Source organism: Suricata suricatta, chromosome 13, assembly GCF_006229205.1.
Source record: "Suricata suricatta isolate VVHF042 chromosome 13, meerkat_22Aug2017_6uvM2_HiC, whole genome shotgun sequence".
Taxonomy (NCBI): Eukaryota; Metazoa; Chordata; class Mammalia; order Carnivora; family Herpestidae; genus Suricata; species Suricata suricatta.
In genome coordinates, this window is record NC_043712.1 from 12,522,839 (window position 1) to 12,541,936 (window position 19,098).

Here is a 19,098-nt window from a genome sequence, read left to right on the forward strand (position 1 = left end):
TGTCTGCACAGAGCTGACTGATATTAGCCAGAAGGCGTGGCAGGGGTATGGTCCAAGCAAACTGCACTGGGAAATGAGAAACCTGGAGCCCTCCCGACCCGGAAAGCCCAAGTGCCGGGAAACCTTGGCAAATCCCTTCCCGTCTCCAGAGCTCCATCTTCATCGATGTCTGGAAGGAGAACCACCACCCGTCTCTGTGACTTGAAGCCCTTCCTTTCCAACTGCATTGATTCTGTTACCCCATCTCTCTCTTTGGAAGCAGCCTGCGGGGCCTAGGGTGTTGAGGGGAAGCTGGACCAGAGTCACCGCCTTCCATGCTATACAGACCAGGCCTCAGGGGCTTAGTGGTCAGCCAGGAGGGGCTCCACCCCATGGCACGCTGGGACTCCAGGCACAGGATGGCGAGAAGAGGGAGGACACTGGGGCCATGCCGAGCCTGGAATGCAGAGACCTGGAGTAGGTTCTGGAAGCCAAGGCTAAAGCCAGCTAATGGGAATGGGACATGGCTCTCTCCAGACCCCCACCGTGGGCTGGCGCTGCCTGGGTGCCCCTGTGTCGTTCAGGCCTGACTCCCAAGGAGCCCTGCAGCCAGGGCAGGAGGAGGTGGCCTGCGGGAGCAGGTGCATTCTGGCCTTCATCTGCCCACGCAGGGGGTGGGAGCCCTGCTCCTTGGAACAGATCCTACCCCAGGGACAAAGGAGGGGAGGACCACCTACTTGGAGGAACTTGTGAACCCTCATTCCCTCGTTGCCTGTGGGACCGCAGGGAAAGTGTCCCAGCGCCTCCCTGAAGGCCAGTCTGCCTGCTGGTGCTCCGTCCATCTCATGCCCAGGCATGGTCTGCTCATTTTACATGGGATGCTGCACCATGCGTTCTTCTCGGGGGCCAGAAGTGAGTCAAATCCAGCAAAGCTGCGTTCGGGTCCTGGGGTTCATTGGTATGTGTGCTGGCATAGCGCTTCCTCGTCAAACACTCCATAGCCAACCCGAGCCGATTAATGTGAGGAAGAAAAATTGCAGGTTATCATTCAACCACTGCTGCATTCATATGCATGAAGCCGAGGGACCCGATTCCCTTGCAGAATCAAGATAACCTTTCGAGGGGACCCATTTCTGAGAGCTCACGACCCACTCCCCGCGCCTGCTCCCCTAGAAGCCAGAGCAAATGTTGCTTCCGGCCTGTGGCCACCAAGGAAACAGCCCCAGGTTGCCCACATGCCATCCATGTTCTTAAAGAGTTTGATGGGCTTCTGCCACTTAAGAAATTGGTCACATTTAGAAATATTCAGCTTCGGCGAACATGTCGCGGCTGCATGTAGGAAAAACATACTATTATCTCCAGAGCTTGCCTGAAACAACAGGCTTGTTCCCGAAACAGATGTTTTGTGAAACCCACCGTGACAGGCTCATCAGAGCTGGAGACGGGCCAGCACTTAGTTACCAGCCTCACAAGGACACAGACGTCCAGGCCGGCTCCCCATTCATCCTCCACACCTGGACTCCGTGGAGATCCTCCCCGTGGCTCCTCCTTCTGGCTCTTGGGTTCTGCACTTGATCTTAGCCAAGAGGCCGAGAAGCGATGGCTCTTAGGTTCTGAAGTTAAAACATTTTACAAGCCTGATGCCCTAGACAGAATCAGCCAGCCAGGTGTGACCTGGGGAGACATTTCCGAGGTAATGACTCAGGACGTCTTAATTTGGTTCCACTAACATTTATCGAGGACCTACGGCAGACCCACGACCACCCTGGTTACTCTTAGTTATATTAGCTCCTGGTTACTGGCGAGGTTGCCCGTTTCAGAAACTGAGACCCTGTGTCCCAGCGCTGCCGGAACAAGTCACCTGTTGGCCTCAGCAACAGACGTGCGTTCTCTCCCATCCTGAGACTGGACAGCGTCAGCCGGGCCCCACTCCCACCCTCCCGAGGCTCTCGGGACACTCGTCCTCCCCCCTCCCGGCTTGTGGTGGCTTCCCGCCTTTGTTGGCCTGCGGCCATGTCACTCCAATCTCTGCCTCCCCTTCACATGGCCTCTTCTCTGTGTGTGTCTGTGTCAGATCGCACCCTGCCTTTCTCTTCTCAGGATAACTGCCCCGATTGGGGGCCTACTCAAAACCCAGGATAGTCTCATCTCGAGAGCCTTTATTTGGTTACACCTGTAAAGACCCTTTCCCAGATAATGCCACATGGCCAGGTTCCAGGGCCACTGTTCAGCAGGCTACAGACCCCTAGCTATTTTCTGGTTGTTCCCCCAAGGTCACACAATGAGAAAGGGTCGCCGTGGGAGGTAGAGCCTGGGCTGGCTGGCTCTGAGTTCAGACCCTTGGTCAGGTCCTCATCACTCAGACACTGTGATACAAAACGCAGGCAGAGAAACCTACAGCTACGTGGGAAGGACACTTGCGTCTTGGTTATGAATGAGGCTCTTGTGTCCAGCTGATCCTTATGACCTTGGGCAAATGATGTCACTGCACTCGTGTCTCAGAGGAAAATGCCTTATGCAGAAAATGGGGATCATATTAAGAATAATAATAGCCTCACCCAGCCGTGGTGAGGACCAAAGGAACGAAGGCACTTAGCCCACAGGCGTGGAGTCGGCAAAATCCCAGATGCCCCGACCTGCAGCCTCTGTGGTTGAGCACTGTGCTCCCTGCTCCCGCTCCCCAGAAGATCTGATTCGGAGCCTCTGAATAGAAAAGGGACTGTGTACAGGTGCCCAGGAACCCGGGTGAGGAAGAGGGAGAGGCCAAAGCCGACTCTGGGGTTTTGAGCTTGGCTCACTCAGAGGAGGGAGCTGCCAGTAACTGCACAGGTGGAAACGGCAAGAAGCCGGTTGTTGGGGGGCCGGGGAACAAATCGTGCTCAGCTTGGCTGCACGCAGGACACCTGAGTGGGTGTGACTGGCAAGTGTTGGATTTGGAAGATACTTTTAAAAGCGCCCCAGAGCTTAAGAGTAAGGGAAAGAATTGAATCTCTTTGGCAAATTTAAGCACTATCACAGGTTAAGCCTGTCAGGGGGCAGAGAGGAAGCGAGAAAAGACAAAATGAAAGTGTCAGTACTCACTGATTCGTGGTCATAGCACTCAATTTTCTCGCCTGTAAAATGGGCATACCGCTTGCAATAGATCACAGACGGGAAGTTGCTCCAGACATTTGTGGTTGAACCGTGGCTAGTGGCAGCAGGTGCCAGCATCTGCCACCTTTGCCCACACGCTGAGCCTGGCAGGAGAGGCGCCCCGCGGTCTCCCCTTCTCTGCGTGATGGCCGAGAAGCAAGAACTGTTCGCTCACCTGGTTGGAACAGGCCTTCTGCCGGGCTCTACATTTATCCATAATCACCGAAGGATCTATAATAACCACTGGAATTTCCCCGTTCCCTGGGCAACGGGCGCACTTCTGCCAGCGGGTTTGGTGTTTCAGAAAACCAAGTGAGGGCACCTCTCGTGGCGCTTCTGCCTCGGCGCGCTCGCCTGGACCCCACCTCCCATGTGTCCCCCTGGCTGTGCACCCCTGGACCCCACCTCCCACATGTCCCCCTCCCCATCTCACAGGGATTCACAGGACCGGGTAGGGCAGTGACGTTGCCATGACAACCAAGGAAGAGGCCAGCTCTGACTTCAGCTCCACGAGGTGCTTGTTAGTAGGGAAGCGAAAAGATAGGCTTTACTCTTTTTTTCTTTTTTGGGGCATGGGGCGCCCACCCCATTCCTGTTGGCAATGAAACCTTTCACTTCTATCAGGCGAGCTGGTCGATTGAGGATAGTTCACTCATTTGAACGGGCGCTTGGAGAAGCCACTGTGAAAGAAGTGTCTCTGTGGCGTGTCCAGGAGGTGTCACAAACAGCGCACTGCTCCTTCAGCCTGTCCCTCACGGAGCGGTGGTGAGTGGGTGCAACTGCTTCTAGACCCCGGTCTGTACGTCTCCAAATCTGTGGGATTTTTAAGCTGTCTTATATGGAGGACCAGTGATAAGTCTGGCATTCCACGAGGGTCTTTACATTTGGTATTCCATTTGGTTCTCACTAACCACCTGCATGTTTAGTATTACTGTCGCCATTTTGCAAATGAAGAAACTGATGCTCAGAGAGGTGGAGCACCTTCCCCAAGGCCACTCAGCTGGTACATGGCAGTGCTGGCGCCCACTTGATGTGTAATCCCCACAACTGTAACCGTCCTGCCTCCCTGCCTTAACCTTGTACTTGAACTTATGCAGTCTCTCTAGAGCCATCCGGGAGGCATCATCTAAAAAATGTGCCATGATAACTAAACATTTAGTACTTCTGCGAGAAACACCACTGCACACAGTCTGGATGTCTGCTTGGGGAATTGTGCACTGACAAGAGAAATTAATACTTTAATGGATTTTGACAACAACTCTGTGTTAGGGGAATTCAAATGGCATGGAGACAAAAAGTTAGGCTTTCTCTCTGGACCTAGTAGCTAATATGCATATGCCTAATTTATTAGCCATGTTGTAAAAAAAAAAAAAATCTCATTTTGTTAGGACCGAAGTTCCTGGAGGGATAGAATGCTACTGACTGGAGAAGGGACTTCATTCTTCCTGGTTGGGCCTCAGCTGATCGAAGTCCCTGATCTTTGACATTTTCTTTGCACTCACCTTGCTGCAGCGGGGACCTAGCCTCTTGTTTTCTGTCATCCTATTGAATGCGTCCACACCTCTGCCAGGGGCGTTCTGTGGTCCATGCCCATTTTACAGAAGAGAAACAGAGGCTGACTGATAACATAACTTCCCCAAGGCCGTATGGCTAGGAAGTGAGCAGAACCAGGCTGGCTGTGATTCTCGTTGCCATAAATTCTTTTTGGGGCATTATTACCCTAAAAAAAAAATGGCTTTCTAGAACCTGAAGCTGCAAATGACATGCAGAGGTCACTCTGCCCCTTTTCTTGCCTGTGGCAAAATTACACCAAACTCTTGACTTTATTTGTCTTAAAGAATGCTTCCCTCACACAGTCCTCTACTAGCCTGCCTTTCTCTTTGCATCGCCTTTCAGATATAGAGGATTATTAGGGAGACAAAAATAGGTTCTATTTTCAGCAGACTCACAGGCTACGGGGGAGAGAAGCCACAGACTTCCCAAGAGGGGGGCAGATGAGGTGCCGTGGGAAACCCAGAGGAGACTGTATCTGGTGGCAGGGACGAGGGGCCTGGGGGTGGGCTGGCGCCTGAAGGGAGCTTGGCGCCGTGTGCGGGATAGGGCCTGGCTGTCGGGGCAGGGGAGCAGGACACTGGCATCCAGGGACAAGGACCTGGGCATCTAGCAGTCTTCTCCGTGTGTGAATGGGAGGGCCCAGGCAGCCCGGGTGGGGCAGGAAACAGGTCAAGGACAGAGGCTTGGAAGACGATCTACCGCCAGGAGGAAAAAAGAGAACAGAAAACCACCAGGACACGTGCACGGAAGCCAGGAAATGAGAGTTCCAGAAAGCGTGGTCAAGCATCATCAGACTCCATGAAGAAGCTGAACCGGAGAAAGACCAAGAAGGTCAGTGGCAATTAGGAGGGTTATGGTAACCCCAGGAAGAGCAGTGCGTTTGAAGCCATGGAAGCAGAAAGGCTGTGGAAGCTCATTCAATACCAAGGTCAGGAGGGCATCAAGCACACCGAGTGACCTTCTCTAGGCCACACCGTGCTGAGCCAGGGCTCTGACTGCAATGTCCTCGCAGAGGGTCACAGAGAAGCCCCTTGGTGCTGCAAAATGCCACTGGAGGCCTAAAAAGAACAAGCTGTTGAGAGTCAGAGCCAGATTGCCACATGCTACCAGTTAGAAGGCACATGACCTTGAGGACTTCATCCAGCCTGAGCTTTGCTTTGTAACAGCTAACACTTACTGAGTGCTTACTGCATACCCGGTATGACTCTAAATGCTCTCTGTATGTGCATTAGTCCATTTAATGTTCACAATGATACTGTGACATAGGTAGAATTATTATTCCCACTATACAGATAAAGACACCAAGGCACGACCATGTTAAGGGACTTCTCCAAAGTCAGCAAGCGAGTGAGCAACAGGGCCAGGATTCCAACTCAGGCATCCTGGTTCCAGAGCATATGTTCCTGTCTCCATCTTACGGTCTCGTGTGTGGCTCAACCAGGGTAACTGATGTACAGAAGAGGTCCTGGCCCATAGGAGGGGCTCAGTTAGAGTTGTCCCCCTGACCCCCTGGCCACATATGAGTGCATCCTTGCCCGAGGAAGGTCTGTGGGCTCAGCCCCATAAGGCTCACTCACATTCATGAAAACCTCAAGCAGCGTGGTGCACACAAAGGCCACCCCAGAGAGTGGGACACAGATGTCTTGAGCCCCTGGGACACCCGAGCGAAGACAATTTTGTGTTCAATGCCCTCACTGCAGGTTGACCGGCCAGCTGTATGGCGGCCCTGGGTGGAGAGGGCTCTTGAGGGCAAATCAGGGGCAGGTGAAATCCACAAATCAAATTTCCTCCAAGATTTGCAGGGGAAGGATATTCGGCCTGGGATATGCCGGCTGACTCCCCGGGTTAGCACTCACCGGGCCTACATGCAGCATCCAGACCAGAATTAGGATCGCAGCAAAAAATGAAGCGTGTGCGGATGAAATTGAACGTCAAAAAGAGTTGCAGTCTAAACCTAGCAGAACTTCACACACGGTTTCCCCCACTTGTCGTCTGTGTTCTCACAGGCCTGTACTTTGGTGCCGAACTGTGTTTAAACACTAAAACGCCTTGTGTTGCAGAGTGGCGCGGAGTATGTAATTAAAAGGATCCCTTCATTAGCAGAACCAGACAATGAAAGCTCAAGTTGGCCTTTTCTGCTAATTTTGGAGGTGGTGAAACGGAGGCTAATAAAACCACTGATTACAATTGTCACATACACAGCGCCTTGCCGTTGCCACCAGGAAATCTTTGTTCTCCCCAAAGATAGCCAAGCTCTTCCCAGAGCTGGGAGGGACAAACAGAAGGGACGCATTCTGGCAACTGCAAGTGGAGGGGTGTGGCGGTGGGGGTGTTAAAGATGTGACCCTGTGTCCCAGACCCAGCCTCATCACTTAGGCAGCTGACTTGACCTCAGATGTAAACTCGAGTTAATCACCGCGTCTAATTAATCAGACTGTTGTAAGAACTCAGTGAAACAATGCCCGTCTGTGTTCGCTGTCGGATGTTTTGAGCGCCTACTGTGTGTGTGCCAGGAACAGTGTCAGAAGAGAGACTCATCCATGAGTGACAGCAGGGCCCGCCCTCCGGTGACTCGCAGTCTAGGGAAGGAAGCAAGTGTCAGGTACAGTTGCGCCAACAACCCTTTGGGTCTGATGTCAGGAAAGGAATGCAGACCGTGGGCTCCGCCTTGGACAGGATAGAGATGAAATGCTCGCCACATACATCTAGGGAAGAGGATGAAAATGATGACGATGTACAGAGTCCAGAAGAGTGTTTTTTGTTGTTGTTGTTTTGTTTTGTTTTGCTTTTGCAGAGATAGTTTCGGAAAAAACGTTTACAAAGCAGGGGAGGAGCGTGGAGAGTGGGAGGTGAGGCAGGCAAGATTGCACCGCCCCCCGAACCCCAGTCCAGGGCGCCTGGGGCAGCCAGTGTGGGCCGGGTGCAATGAAAACTAGGAAATTCTTCTCCGGGTTTCAGTGAAAAGCTGAGCATTAATCCAATCAGCCACAGAAAGACAACGACCAGGTGGGGTTAGAGACCGGAAGATGCAGCCCTTCAGCAGGGGGAGGGGGAGGCATTCTCTTCCTTGCCTGCCAGGGTGGCCTCCATAGTCTGAAGCTTTTCATTCAAAATCAGAATTTTGGCCGCTGTGGCATTTCAAGTTCAGTAGTGGTATCGTTTCGCCCCCACACCTTCTTTCTTCTTTGTTTTTAAGGCTTTGGACAGGAAGCCAGGAGAACTGGGTCTGCCTTTGCCAACACCTCTCGCTGGCTGCCTCAGCCCAAGCAAGGGGCTGCCTTGACTTTCCTGTATATTTCAAAAGAAAAATGAGACGCAATGACCGCCAGGGCCCCTGCGAACTTTACAGTTTAACTTTTTCTCTATGTGGGGAGCAGCGGTGCTTTTGTGACGAACCAAGGTGTCAGGTTAGGGGCAGGAATCCAGTGAGGGCTGAGAAGATGAGACTCACATGGGGATTCATTTGGGGCGAGAAGAGAGGCCAGGTGCAGGGAGAGGAGCGGGAGGGCAGGCTGGTGTGTCATCATGTGACCCAGGGCAAAGCACAATGTCCGAAAGTGGTTAAAGAAAGCCCATGTCCTCCGGAGGTCCCAGAGGGGTGTGCCCATCTCTCCCATCGAGCCTGGTGACTAGACAGTGAGCCTCGCGAGCTGACGGCGTGCGGGAGAGAAAGATGTTGGTGATTGTAATCACCGCGGCTAACAGGTACCGAGGCGCTGTGCCAAGCACCATCCGCTTCCTCTGTAATTACATCAGCCCAGTAGGTTAGGTGCCATTGTTATTCCTTTTTTTTTTTTTTTTTTTTTTTTTTTGGTAAGAGGAAACTTGAAGGTTTCCTTGAGGTTGTATGACTCGCCCAGAGACTCCAGAGTGGGGACCCCAGGGGGCCAGCAGGCTGGGTGCCCTGCGGGGAAGAGCTGCCTGGCATCCCCCCTCCCTGGCCCATGTGACAGCGCGCCTCATTGACTCTAGCTGCCCAAGACACAGAGAGCAAGATGCTGGCTGCGTGCGGAAGGGCAGAGCAGGAAGAGCCCTGTTAGAAAAGAAGCGTATTGAGAGGTCTTTGGAAAATGAGCTGTCAGTTCCTTCATCCGGAAAATGAGAGGGCGGAGCCCCGTGACCCTTGACGGCCCTTCCCGCTCTGAAATAGCATGAGTTCTGGGTCTGTGGGGATGGGGGCACCGGAGTAAGTCCTCATGTTTGTCCTTGTATTAACTCCCAGCCCGGTGGGAAGATGGTCCTGCAGCCTCTCCTCGTCCCCAGCAGTGACTGAGACCCGTGGCTGCTGCCGCCACTGGGGCCCTCGTCAATTCATATATGTGACCACCATGGTGCGTCAGTGACTCATGTGAGCCTGGGGTGGTAAAACAGGGATGCATTTGTTTGGCGATGGGGAACGGCCCCATCCAGATAACGTTCTGGTTAGTTCCACGTCATCGCACTGAGGTCAGTCACGAGCCCCCACGCAGGTCCGGATGCTTCATAGGCAGGCTGTGGTTCTGATTCTAAGCAATGCGATAGTCCTGTGCTAGGCTCGGGCTGGGTGGCCTCGTACCCACGCTCCTCCACCCACCATCGCAGAAGTAAGAGACTTCTCTCCACTGTCAGGGAGGAGAACATGTGACTAGAGAAGGTGCAGAACTATAACAAGTTGTAGTGTGACGGGTCCCCAAAGTGCTTGGGCTTTGGACCCAAAGAGACCCAGGTCCAAATCCTCACTCTCAGCCATGTAATAGCTCAGTAACCTTTGCGAAGGAGGTTAACCTCTCTGAAGCTCATTTTTGCCATCAGTAAAATGGGACCACCGAGAGTGCGAAAGTGACAGGATCATTGCCAGGCTCCAATGAATGTCGCCGGCATCCCGCCTGACTCTCAGCACTCAATGCCTGGCAACTCCTCGTGTGTGTGAACGAGCGCCGTGTGCTGGTTAGAAACCAGGGCCCTGGCACCTGCCTACCTGGGTTTCTATCCAGGATTAGACTGTCTCTTCGTACCTCCGGTTCCCCATCTGTAAAATGGGAGTAATCATAACACCTGCTTTGTAGGACTGAATCCAGGTTAAGTTTTAAACTGCAGTACCTGGTGCATAGGAAGTGCTGCCATTGTCACCATCGTGCTGGCTGCTCTATCACTCTGTGCTATGGAAGGAAGTGAGCCAGTGAGGTGGCCGTGGCCAGGTGAGCCCTCAGAAGAACACCGTGTGGAGGGGGCACAGGTAGGGATAGACCCAGCAAGGGCCTTGCAGGGACTGGAGCACTGGACAAAGTTCCCTCACTGCGTACATGGTCTCATCAATCTGGAAACACCTGCCTGGACTGCTCTATCGTCTGTCATCTTCTCTTCAAATAGCATAGCATCACCATCAAGCAAACGGAGCTCTGCAATGGCATAGATTCATCAAGTGACCGAGCCAGGCTATGTGGTAGTTTCATTTATTTTTAGTGACTTCATCATCCTCCAGCTCTTTAAATTAGCTGCTGGGCTAATTTAAGGCACTTCTTTGGTACGTGGTTAGCAATCTCTTCAGGAATGACAATGTGTGGTTGAAATCCCCAAGTGACTGCGGGGATGGGTCTTGGCCAAATGGCAGGGAAAGGAGGCTGCTTACCTCCGTGCAGCACCGCCACTGCCCACCAGGCTCTCCTGCCAACCCATGGATCGCCAGGAGCACGATCCAGGGTGTTCTGTCCCTTTCTGTACCCCCTGGTCAAGCCGTTGGCAAACCACCTTCTTTCACCTAGAACCAGTGATTCTTAGAGCTCAGCCCGCCTCGGAGTCACCCACGGGGCTTGCTAAACAGATGCCTGGCCCACTCCCAAAGGTTTCTGAGTCCACAGACCTGGGGTAGGGCCAAGAATTCATAGTCCTACCAAGTTCTCGGTGATGCTGATTCTGCTGGTTGAGGACATATTCTTTCAGAAACGTTGACCTAGAATATTCCAGTAACTTCCTAACATCATCCAGCCCCCCGCCTTGATTCAGGATACATGCTGCTGCCAGGCTCATTCACTTTCACTGCACTTCTGATTTGGCCACGCCCCTCCCCTAAATCCACCACTTCTGATCTCCCACGCTACCAAATCCAAGCACCCTTGTCTGACATCCCAGATCCTCTAAGACCTAGACACCCACACCAGCTTCCTGCTCATACCCTGCCCCCACTCCGGGCAAACCAACCTCCTGCCATGTGCTCTAGGTCCTCTTCTGGATGCTCACCGGGCCACTTCTGCCTTTCTCGCTCATTGTTTCCAGATGGGTCTTGTCTCCCCCCATGTGGTCACGTGCTTCTGGGGTGGTAAGAACTGTGTCCACCTCCCTGAGGCCCCTGGGACAGGGAAGTCCTTGAACAGATAAACTACTGAAGGGACGCCTGACTAAAAAATGACGATCATTTCTCTGAGAGAATTTGCGCCATTTCTCCGAAACTGGAATTTGACCTTGCTTTATCTACCTTCCTACTTTGTTGATTTCTGGGGCTGTGTAGAGCATCTGCCCAAGGAAAAAAGTCTTTGGTTTGTTTTAAAGCCAGTTAGCACAAGAACAATACAGTGAGCTAATGGTATAGTCCTAAGTATAAATTCTGGTTCCACTACTGATCTGTGAGGTTGGGCAAATATTCAGGTTCTCTGGATCTTGGGCTTCTAATCTGTAAAATGGCACTAGCTCCCACCTACCTCATAGAATCGTTACGAGAAACAAATGAGGTGATAGGAGGAAGTTGGTGGGGCCCAATACTTGACATGCTGTCGTCCCCAACACATAGCAGGCAAAATAAGAATTGGATGTTTTTTCACACGAGTTTTAATAAAAAAAAGAATTCCATTTTATTTGAAAAACAATAATAGATAAAACATTCCAGAATTTTGATGAATCAAGGATATACCAAATTCAATAAAAAAAAATTACCCCAAAGGACTAGTAGGCTTGATTTATATTTTCTTTACCAATCGCTTTTATTTCATAAACCCGACATTTCCACTAAAATGCTATTAAGTAAAAAGAGGATTTTACAGTATTTGTGATAACTTAGATCTCAGTGTGATCATTGGAATTAGCTCAAGCAAACAATTTCTCATTGTTTTATTTCTTCTTCTGTATCAGCTACATCTTTACTGCCTTCTTCCAGTTGAGTAAAACACTTCCCCCTGAATTTGTGGTTTTGAGTCCATGAAAATTGCATCTGTGGATTTGAGGACCCTTTTCCTCTTGAGCTTATTAATTGGGATTCAGGAAGGAAGGGAAACGGTAGTCAGCCAGTAAACACGGCAGCCCTTGAAAGAAATGTGAAGGGCTCACGTAAAGGAGAAAAAACCACTCCATCTGCACAGCTCTGAGGTAGGACCAGATAAAGGCTGAGGACACTGGTGAGAGATCTCATCTGATATACACGTCATCGGGAAGACCTTCCCAGCCCAAGAGGTCCCCTGGAGGTGGTGGGGTCCACGTCACCAGGGCAACCCAAGCAAAGGCCATCATGCTGGACCATCTGCTAATTAGGTGACCCATTGGTGCTGGTGGCCTTATCTGCCTGGGATTAAAATTTCTTCTCTGAAATGGCATTGTCATGGAAATGTTCTGGAACTAGATAAGAGGTGATGAGTACACAACACTGTGAATGTACTAAATGCCATGGAATTGTGCTCTTTGAAGTGATTACAATGGTGAACTTTATGCTGTTTATTAGACCCCACACCAAAGACTAGATGGCGTCATTGCACAGAATGAGCCGCTGCTAGCTGCTAGCTGTGACGCGTCATGTTTCTGAGAGGGAGCACATCACTCGGGGACCGATCACCACGCTCCATTTAGTCAAAGACTGGCCATGTTGGGGGGCCCGGATGGCTTCAGGCATGTGCCTGACTCTTGATTTCAGCTCAGGTCATGATCTCATGGCGCGTACATTCAAGCCCCGCGTTGGGCCCCGTGCTGAGTGTGGAATTCTCTCTGCCTCTTTCTCTCTCTCTCTCTCAAAAGTAAAAAAAAAAAAATTTTTTTTTAAATAGGCCACATAGTCAATAGCCAACTGAGGCGGGGGGGAGGGTAGGGACTAATTAAATTATGGTTTGGCTTTAATACCAAATATTTCACGTCCATGAGAAATTATGCTCGTGAAAACATATTTAATGCCACAGGAAGATACTCAGGATGTACTGTAGAATGTGAAAAGAAGGATTTACACTATATGCAATGTGATCCTAACTTCATAAATATGGATAAGAGACCCCTGAGCTCTGGGTGACAAATGATTTAGATTCTTTTATATGTTTCTCAAAATGGCTGCAAAATGACTGTTATACTCTAAAAAAGAAAAGAAAAGAAAAGGAAAGAAAAAAGAAAAGAAAAAAAAGAAAAAAACTATTTAAAATGCAACATAAACAACAGTACTTTGGATTCTGTGACCCGCCCTGTGAGTCGTGCTGTGCTTTCAAACAGGAGAACAAGGAATGAGCACCGGTTAGAAGGTCTGATTTATAATCCTGGTTCAGCTACCACAAACCTTGCCGGAGCTCAGTTTCTTCATCCAGAACAGGGGGCGTAAGAGTGACAATCACCCTGGGGCACCTGGGTGGCTCAGTTGGGTAAGCATCCGACTTTGGCTCGGGTCATGATCTCGCAGTCTTTGAGTTCTAGTCCTGCGTCGGGCTCAGTGCTGACAGCTCGGACGGAGCCTGGAGGCTGCTCTGGATTCTGTGTCTCCCTCTCTCTCTGCCCCTCCTCCTCTCACACCCTGTCTCTCTCTGTCTCTCTAAGACCGAATAAACATTAAAAAATTCTTTTTAAAGAGTGACAGGCACCTCCCCAGGCTGCGTGAAAAGCCCGTGAGACACTGGAGGTAGAACGGCTGATTGAAGGGTTCTCTGAGCTCTCTTCATTGTCGCACGGCATATTCAAACTGTACACTTCCAAACTTTCCCTAGACCAGAAACCTAATGAGTACTTACAAAGTCGGCAATTGCCACTTCTCCAGTAGTTTAAGAGCTAATTTCCAGAACACTACTACTCTCTCCTCATCTGTCTTCCTATAACCTTCATGTGGAAACATGTCATTTCATCTGAAGAGTAACCACCTGACTTTTACTTATTGTCCTAAATTCAAGGAGATGATGATAAAAACCCAGCGTAGCTGAAGGGCCACTGTGCAGCGTCCCACCCAGAAATGTGCGCTCCTCACGAGAAATCGTGGTGGAACTAAGCATTGGGTTGGAGGGAGCATTTGTTTCCCCACAACCATCCACACGCATGAACTTTGAAACAAATCCCAGGATTTGTTTTTCTGGGGTCCCTGGGTGGCTCAGTCGATGGAGTTTCCGACTTCTGCTCAGGTCATGGTCTCTCCCTCTGTGAGTTCAGGCCCCGAGTTGGGCTCTGTGCTGACAGCCCAGAGCCTGGAGCCTGCTTTGGATTCTGTGTCTCCCCTTCTCTCTGCCCCTCCCCCAATCTTGCTCTGTCTCTCTCTGTCTCTCTGTCTCTCTCTCTCTCTCTCTCTTTCAAAAATAAATAAACATTTAAAAAAAAAAAAGATGTTAAAAGGGGTTTTCCTTCATGCTGCTCTGGTTCTGCCCTCTACCTCTCCTTGCTTTGAGACCTGGGCCAAGACCCACCTAGAAGGTACCATGAACTGAACTTGCAGGATTTGAGTCACACAAGGGAGCACTCTTTCTTAGAGGCTAACTCCTTAACCCGGAATGAAGAGAAGGCTAAGGGCAGGGCTATCAAACTTTTGGTTTCTCTATTGAACCTCCGAGCCATTTAAAAGAGCTTAAGGTAGGGGCACCTGGGTGGCTAGGTTGGTTGAGTGTCTGACTTTGGCTGAGGTCATGATCTCATGGTTAGTGGGTTCGAGCCCTGCAGAGGGCTTGCTGCTGTCAGTGAAGAGCCTGCTTTGGACCCTCTGTCCCTCCCTCCACCCAAAATAAACATTCAAAATCAAGAGCTGGTGTACAAAGCATCATAATCTTGGTATTTTACTTGAATGCCTTGTCATTAAAATCAAACTTTCCCAATTCAACAAATTCAATGAAACATTTCACAAAAGCTAAAAGCATTCCAGGTCCTATAGAGATAGAGTTGAATGAGATGTGGTGAGAGGGATTGGTGTACAGACAAATGCCGGGCCGCTTGGCCGGAGTAACGAAGACCCAAGTCCCAGGAACAGGAGTGGAGCATGGGAGAGAGTCATTGGCACGGTCAAGGACACACCTGAGCTGATTCTGGAAGTGGACCAGAAGAAACGTGCCAGGCAGCCGGGGCCAGAGGAAGACCTCAAAGGCCAGGGGAAGCAAGCACAAAGATGTCAAGATGACCCGACTCGGGGTGACTGATGGTGTGCTCGGAAGTGGGAACCCAGGGGATGTGGCCATTTCATGAAGAAAAGAGTAGAAAGTGGCCTTGGCATTGAGCTCAATATCATGTGACATGGTTCTAATATTCCTGGCTTGGTCAGCCAATTGGCCAATAAGTACTGACCAAGTTTTCTCAGGAATGGATGCACAGGGGGAAAAGGTCACACTCGGCCCGGACCAGATGTGGGCAGAACAGCAGACAGGAGAGTGAGGTGAGCTGCACGTGCAGAGAGAAGCACCGGCTGTGGGCGAGAGCTGGGACACAGTGGACCCGAGTCTCCTATCTGGGCCAAGATCACCGAGCGGCAGGGTGGGTGGTGGCAGGGAGCACCCCAGGCCTTTGAGTGTATAGTGTATCTAGGGGTAGTGATAGGAAATGAGGAGGATAGAGAAGACTTTGAGAAGGGCCTTGAGTGCCAGAATGAAGAAGATGGACTTCATTGTAGGCTCTCGGGAATCCACAGAGTTGCAGTAGCGGGCAACCCAGCCGGTTTGCTTTAGAAGAGGTGCCTCAGGGACGCGGGGCATGGAGAGGGGGTGGCTCAGTCAGTTGAGCGCCTGACTCTTGATTTCTGCGCAGGTCATGGTCCCAGGGTCGTGGTATCGAGCTCCACTTTGGGCTTCACGTGGAGCCTGCTTTTGCTCTCTCGGTCTCTCTCTCTCTCAAAAAATGTAATTAACTAAAAAAGAAAAAAGGTGCCTCAGGTGCTAGCGTCTATGGGTCTATGGATGGGAAAGGCTAGAGGCCGTTGGTGCGGGCCAGGGCAGAGCCCACAGGACCCAGGCTGGGGAGAGCGGAAGTGGTCTCAGGAAATACTGAGCACATAGAATTGGCATTTATCCTGACGTTTTCTGCTTGGGTTGCTGGCAGAGGGGGGCGACGGTCAAGGAGATGGGGAACAGATATGGGGTGAAGGAAATGGGCAGGCACTTGAGTCTGGGGTGGCTGGGTGCCATGCTGAAGGTGCAGCAGGTGGTGGACATGTGGGTCTGGAGGTGAGAGAACATTCCAAGCCAGAGGTGGGTATCTCGGAAATTTAGCTGTGACTTTTCTTACCTCCCAGAGTAATCTCAGAATAAAATATCCAGACTCAGGAATCACAACACGGTAATCATATTTTTTTTGCATGAGTTCCAAATAAGAAAATAGTTAAGCCAGAAAACGTAACTGTGCCTATTCCTAGAATTGGGTAACTGATGTATCTTTGCAAATTGTTCATTGAACTGTGCTTCTGGCTTCTTGCCAGCCCTCAATGAGATTTTTATATTTCTTAATTATTCAATTACTACCCGCAAGTAGGAGTTTGAAATCAAACCTGGGCGGCTCCGTAGCAGAGCACTCGCTTGAATCCTGCTTCGAGTAAAGGAAGTTGTCCACATTGGGAAACCAGGACGGGAGAACGGAGGACATGGAAGTTTCCAGTTCTGGCCTGTCCTGGGTTCGAGTCCCGACCTCGCCGCACACTAGCTGTGCAGGCTCGGGCTGCTTGCGTCTCTGAGATCAGGTTCCTGGTCTATACAATAAAAACAGAGCCCGTGCTAACACCTCCTGAGGCAGCTGTAACTGTAAAGAAAGGAGAATATTCTAGTGAAGGCACTCTGGCTGCGGCATAGCCTGCTGCAGATGTTGGTTCATTCACTGCTTGTATATTTCAGGTCTCAGCAGCTTAAGAAGCCATTAGAGGAGAAGGAAGATCCTTCTGACAGTGAGCCGGCCGGCGCCTCCGAAGGCAACCCCAGCACGGAAGCCCGCCTGCCTTCCATCTGCCTCAAGCAGGTGTTCCCCAAGTATGCCAAGCAATTCAACTACCTGCGCCTGGTGGACAGGATGGCAAACCTGTTCATCCGGTTCCTGGGGATCAAGGGGACGATGAAGCTGGGACCCACAGGCTTTCGGACTTTTATCAGGTCAGTGAGACCGGCCCCGCCAGCTTGGGATTCAGGCAGGTGGATCCCTCCCCACCTCGGGCTGGTCCCATCTTCCTGACTGCTCTGGGGGGTCATGGGGCGGGGGCGTCTTCAGTGCCTTCAGTGTCGGGCCAGTGCCTCATTTGGGGTTGGATGGGTCCAGTGGCTGGCACGGGGCCTGGCACACGGTACACTCTTGTTTGTTGAATGAATTAATGACTGTTACAGATGTGATGGCATTCGCCACCTTATACTTGTAGTTAAAACACAGTTTTGTGCTACCTTGAGCTAGGTGCTTAGACCGCATATAAATAATTGCCCCTCTGACTCAGACAGGCCTTGTGTTACTTAAATTGGGGTAAGGCTCTCCCAGGGGCACGTGGCTGGGTGCTGAGTGTTTATGAAGCCGCCTCAAAGTAAAAAAAGGCCCATCTTTCCAAAGTGTCCATTTCGGGAGAGAAAAGTTAAATAATTCAGTTGGTAACTAATTTAATGTATTTGTCCTGACATAAAAATAACACGGCTACGTTATCGAGTATAATACAAAATTTGCATGAATTGTAAACATAAACCGTGAGATAAAGCAATTGCGTTTTTGCCGCAGCCTACAAAATAAGCCACCACGGCACTCGATTCTTCGCTAACTTGCCTCTGCTCTCTGGGGCGCTTTGGGGCGTCACAGGAGTAACAATCTGAGGCAATGCTGACTAGCTGGGTAGCCCTTGGGCCAGCTAGTGACCCTCTCTGAACCTCAGTGATCCTATAAAATGGAGACAGAGCTCCCAGAATGGTGTGTTACCACCTCAAGGAAACAATCTCCTGGCATTCAATGTTTGCTGTTGTTTTTCTCGTCATTGATTTTGATATTTCTACCTTCCACTTCAAAGTCACCCTCTTCACAACTTTGTTCACTAAAGCAAATAATTAGAGGTCTCGAATTGGAAACATTTTGTCATGCGCTTTTCTCCCACTGAATTTTATGAATTCTAACTCTGGCTCTCCGCTATTCCCGATGGGATGGTAAACACAAGAATCAGCAGGAATCATTGTCATTTCAGGAAGCCTGAGTTCGTGCTTGCATGGAGATTCTGAGAAGGGCTTTGTGTGAGCTTCGGGGCGGTGGGGAGGGGAGATGTCCAGTGGAAAGAGCCCAGGCTTTGGGTCTGGCTTCAGAGCCTATCACATTACTTAATAGCCGTGTGGCTTCGGGCAGTTCCCTCGCATTCTCTAAGTCTCAGTTCCCTCGTCTGTAAAATGGGAATAAACGGGAATAATCTCTCTGGTTTGTTATGAGGTTGGGATGTGATACATCCTCAAGCACCTGACCCAGAGCCTAATTTACTGGAGCTATTTCGGTGGGAGTCTTGTGACTATGATTTCCATGAGACAATGGGAATTCTCAAGAAAGTCGACAGACTCATGTTGTTACTTCCCTGAAAACACTACCTGATACCTTCTGACTCATTTAGGAATTGCATTTGACTCATAGTAATAGATACTCATCTACAAATGGTTTAAAATAGTAAGATTAATTTTCTCTCATATAATAGGAAGCGTGGCAGTGGGGATTCTAGGCTGGTTAATGACTCCAAAATGTGATCATGCTCCACTTCCTACTTGTCTTTCTGTTCATCCGTCCTAAGCATGTGCTTTTCAAGCTTCAGGGTTGCCTTAGGGTCACAAGATGGCTGCTCAAAATCCAGCCGTCACAGTCGAGTTCCAGGCAGGAAGAAGAAGAACGGAGGAAAAGCAGAGGCCTCTGTCAGATGCGTCCTTCTAAATCCTAGTAAATTTTTCCTGAAACATAAGAGAAGTTGGGGGTAGGGATTTGAAAAAAATATCTTACTGTAAGAATCACAATCTTGGTTGCCTCTAGGGTCAGGCAGGACGCCTAAGCCAGTGGGTCCCTGGTTAAAAGGGAAGGTGCTGATGGGCTGGTATCACCAGAGCTTTTGATTTTCCAAGAAAAGCTAGAAATGCCGATTTTTAAAAGTTTTTAATTAATTAATTACTTATTTACTTATTTAGGGCAGGGCAGGGGCAGAGAGAGGGACAGAGAGAGAATCCCAGGCAGGTTCCCCATTATTAGCGCAGAGCCAGACCTGGGACTTGATCTCATGAACTTCGAGATCATGACCTGAGCTGCAATCAAAAGTTGGACACTTAACCGACTAAGCCACCC

General features: G+C 50.4%; 1 protein-coding gene across 1 annotated transcript in view; it reads left to right on the forward strand.

The window, feature by feature from the left end:
* The window catches only part of TTLL11 (tubulin tyrosine ligase like 11), a 246,110-nt gene that overhangs the window by 188,756 nt on the left and 38,256 nt on the right, over positions 1–19,098 (forward strand). The window contains exon 10 of the mRNA XM_029919622.1: positions 16,665–16,916. Within this exon, the coding sequence (XP_029775482.1) occupies positions 16,665–16,916 (252 nt within the window). The remainder of the gene's footprint in view (positions 1–16,664; positions 16,917–19,098) is intronic.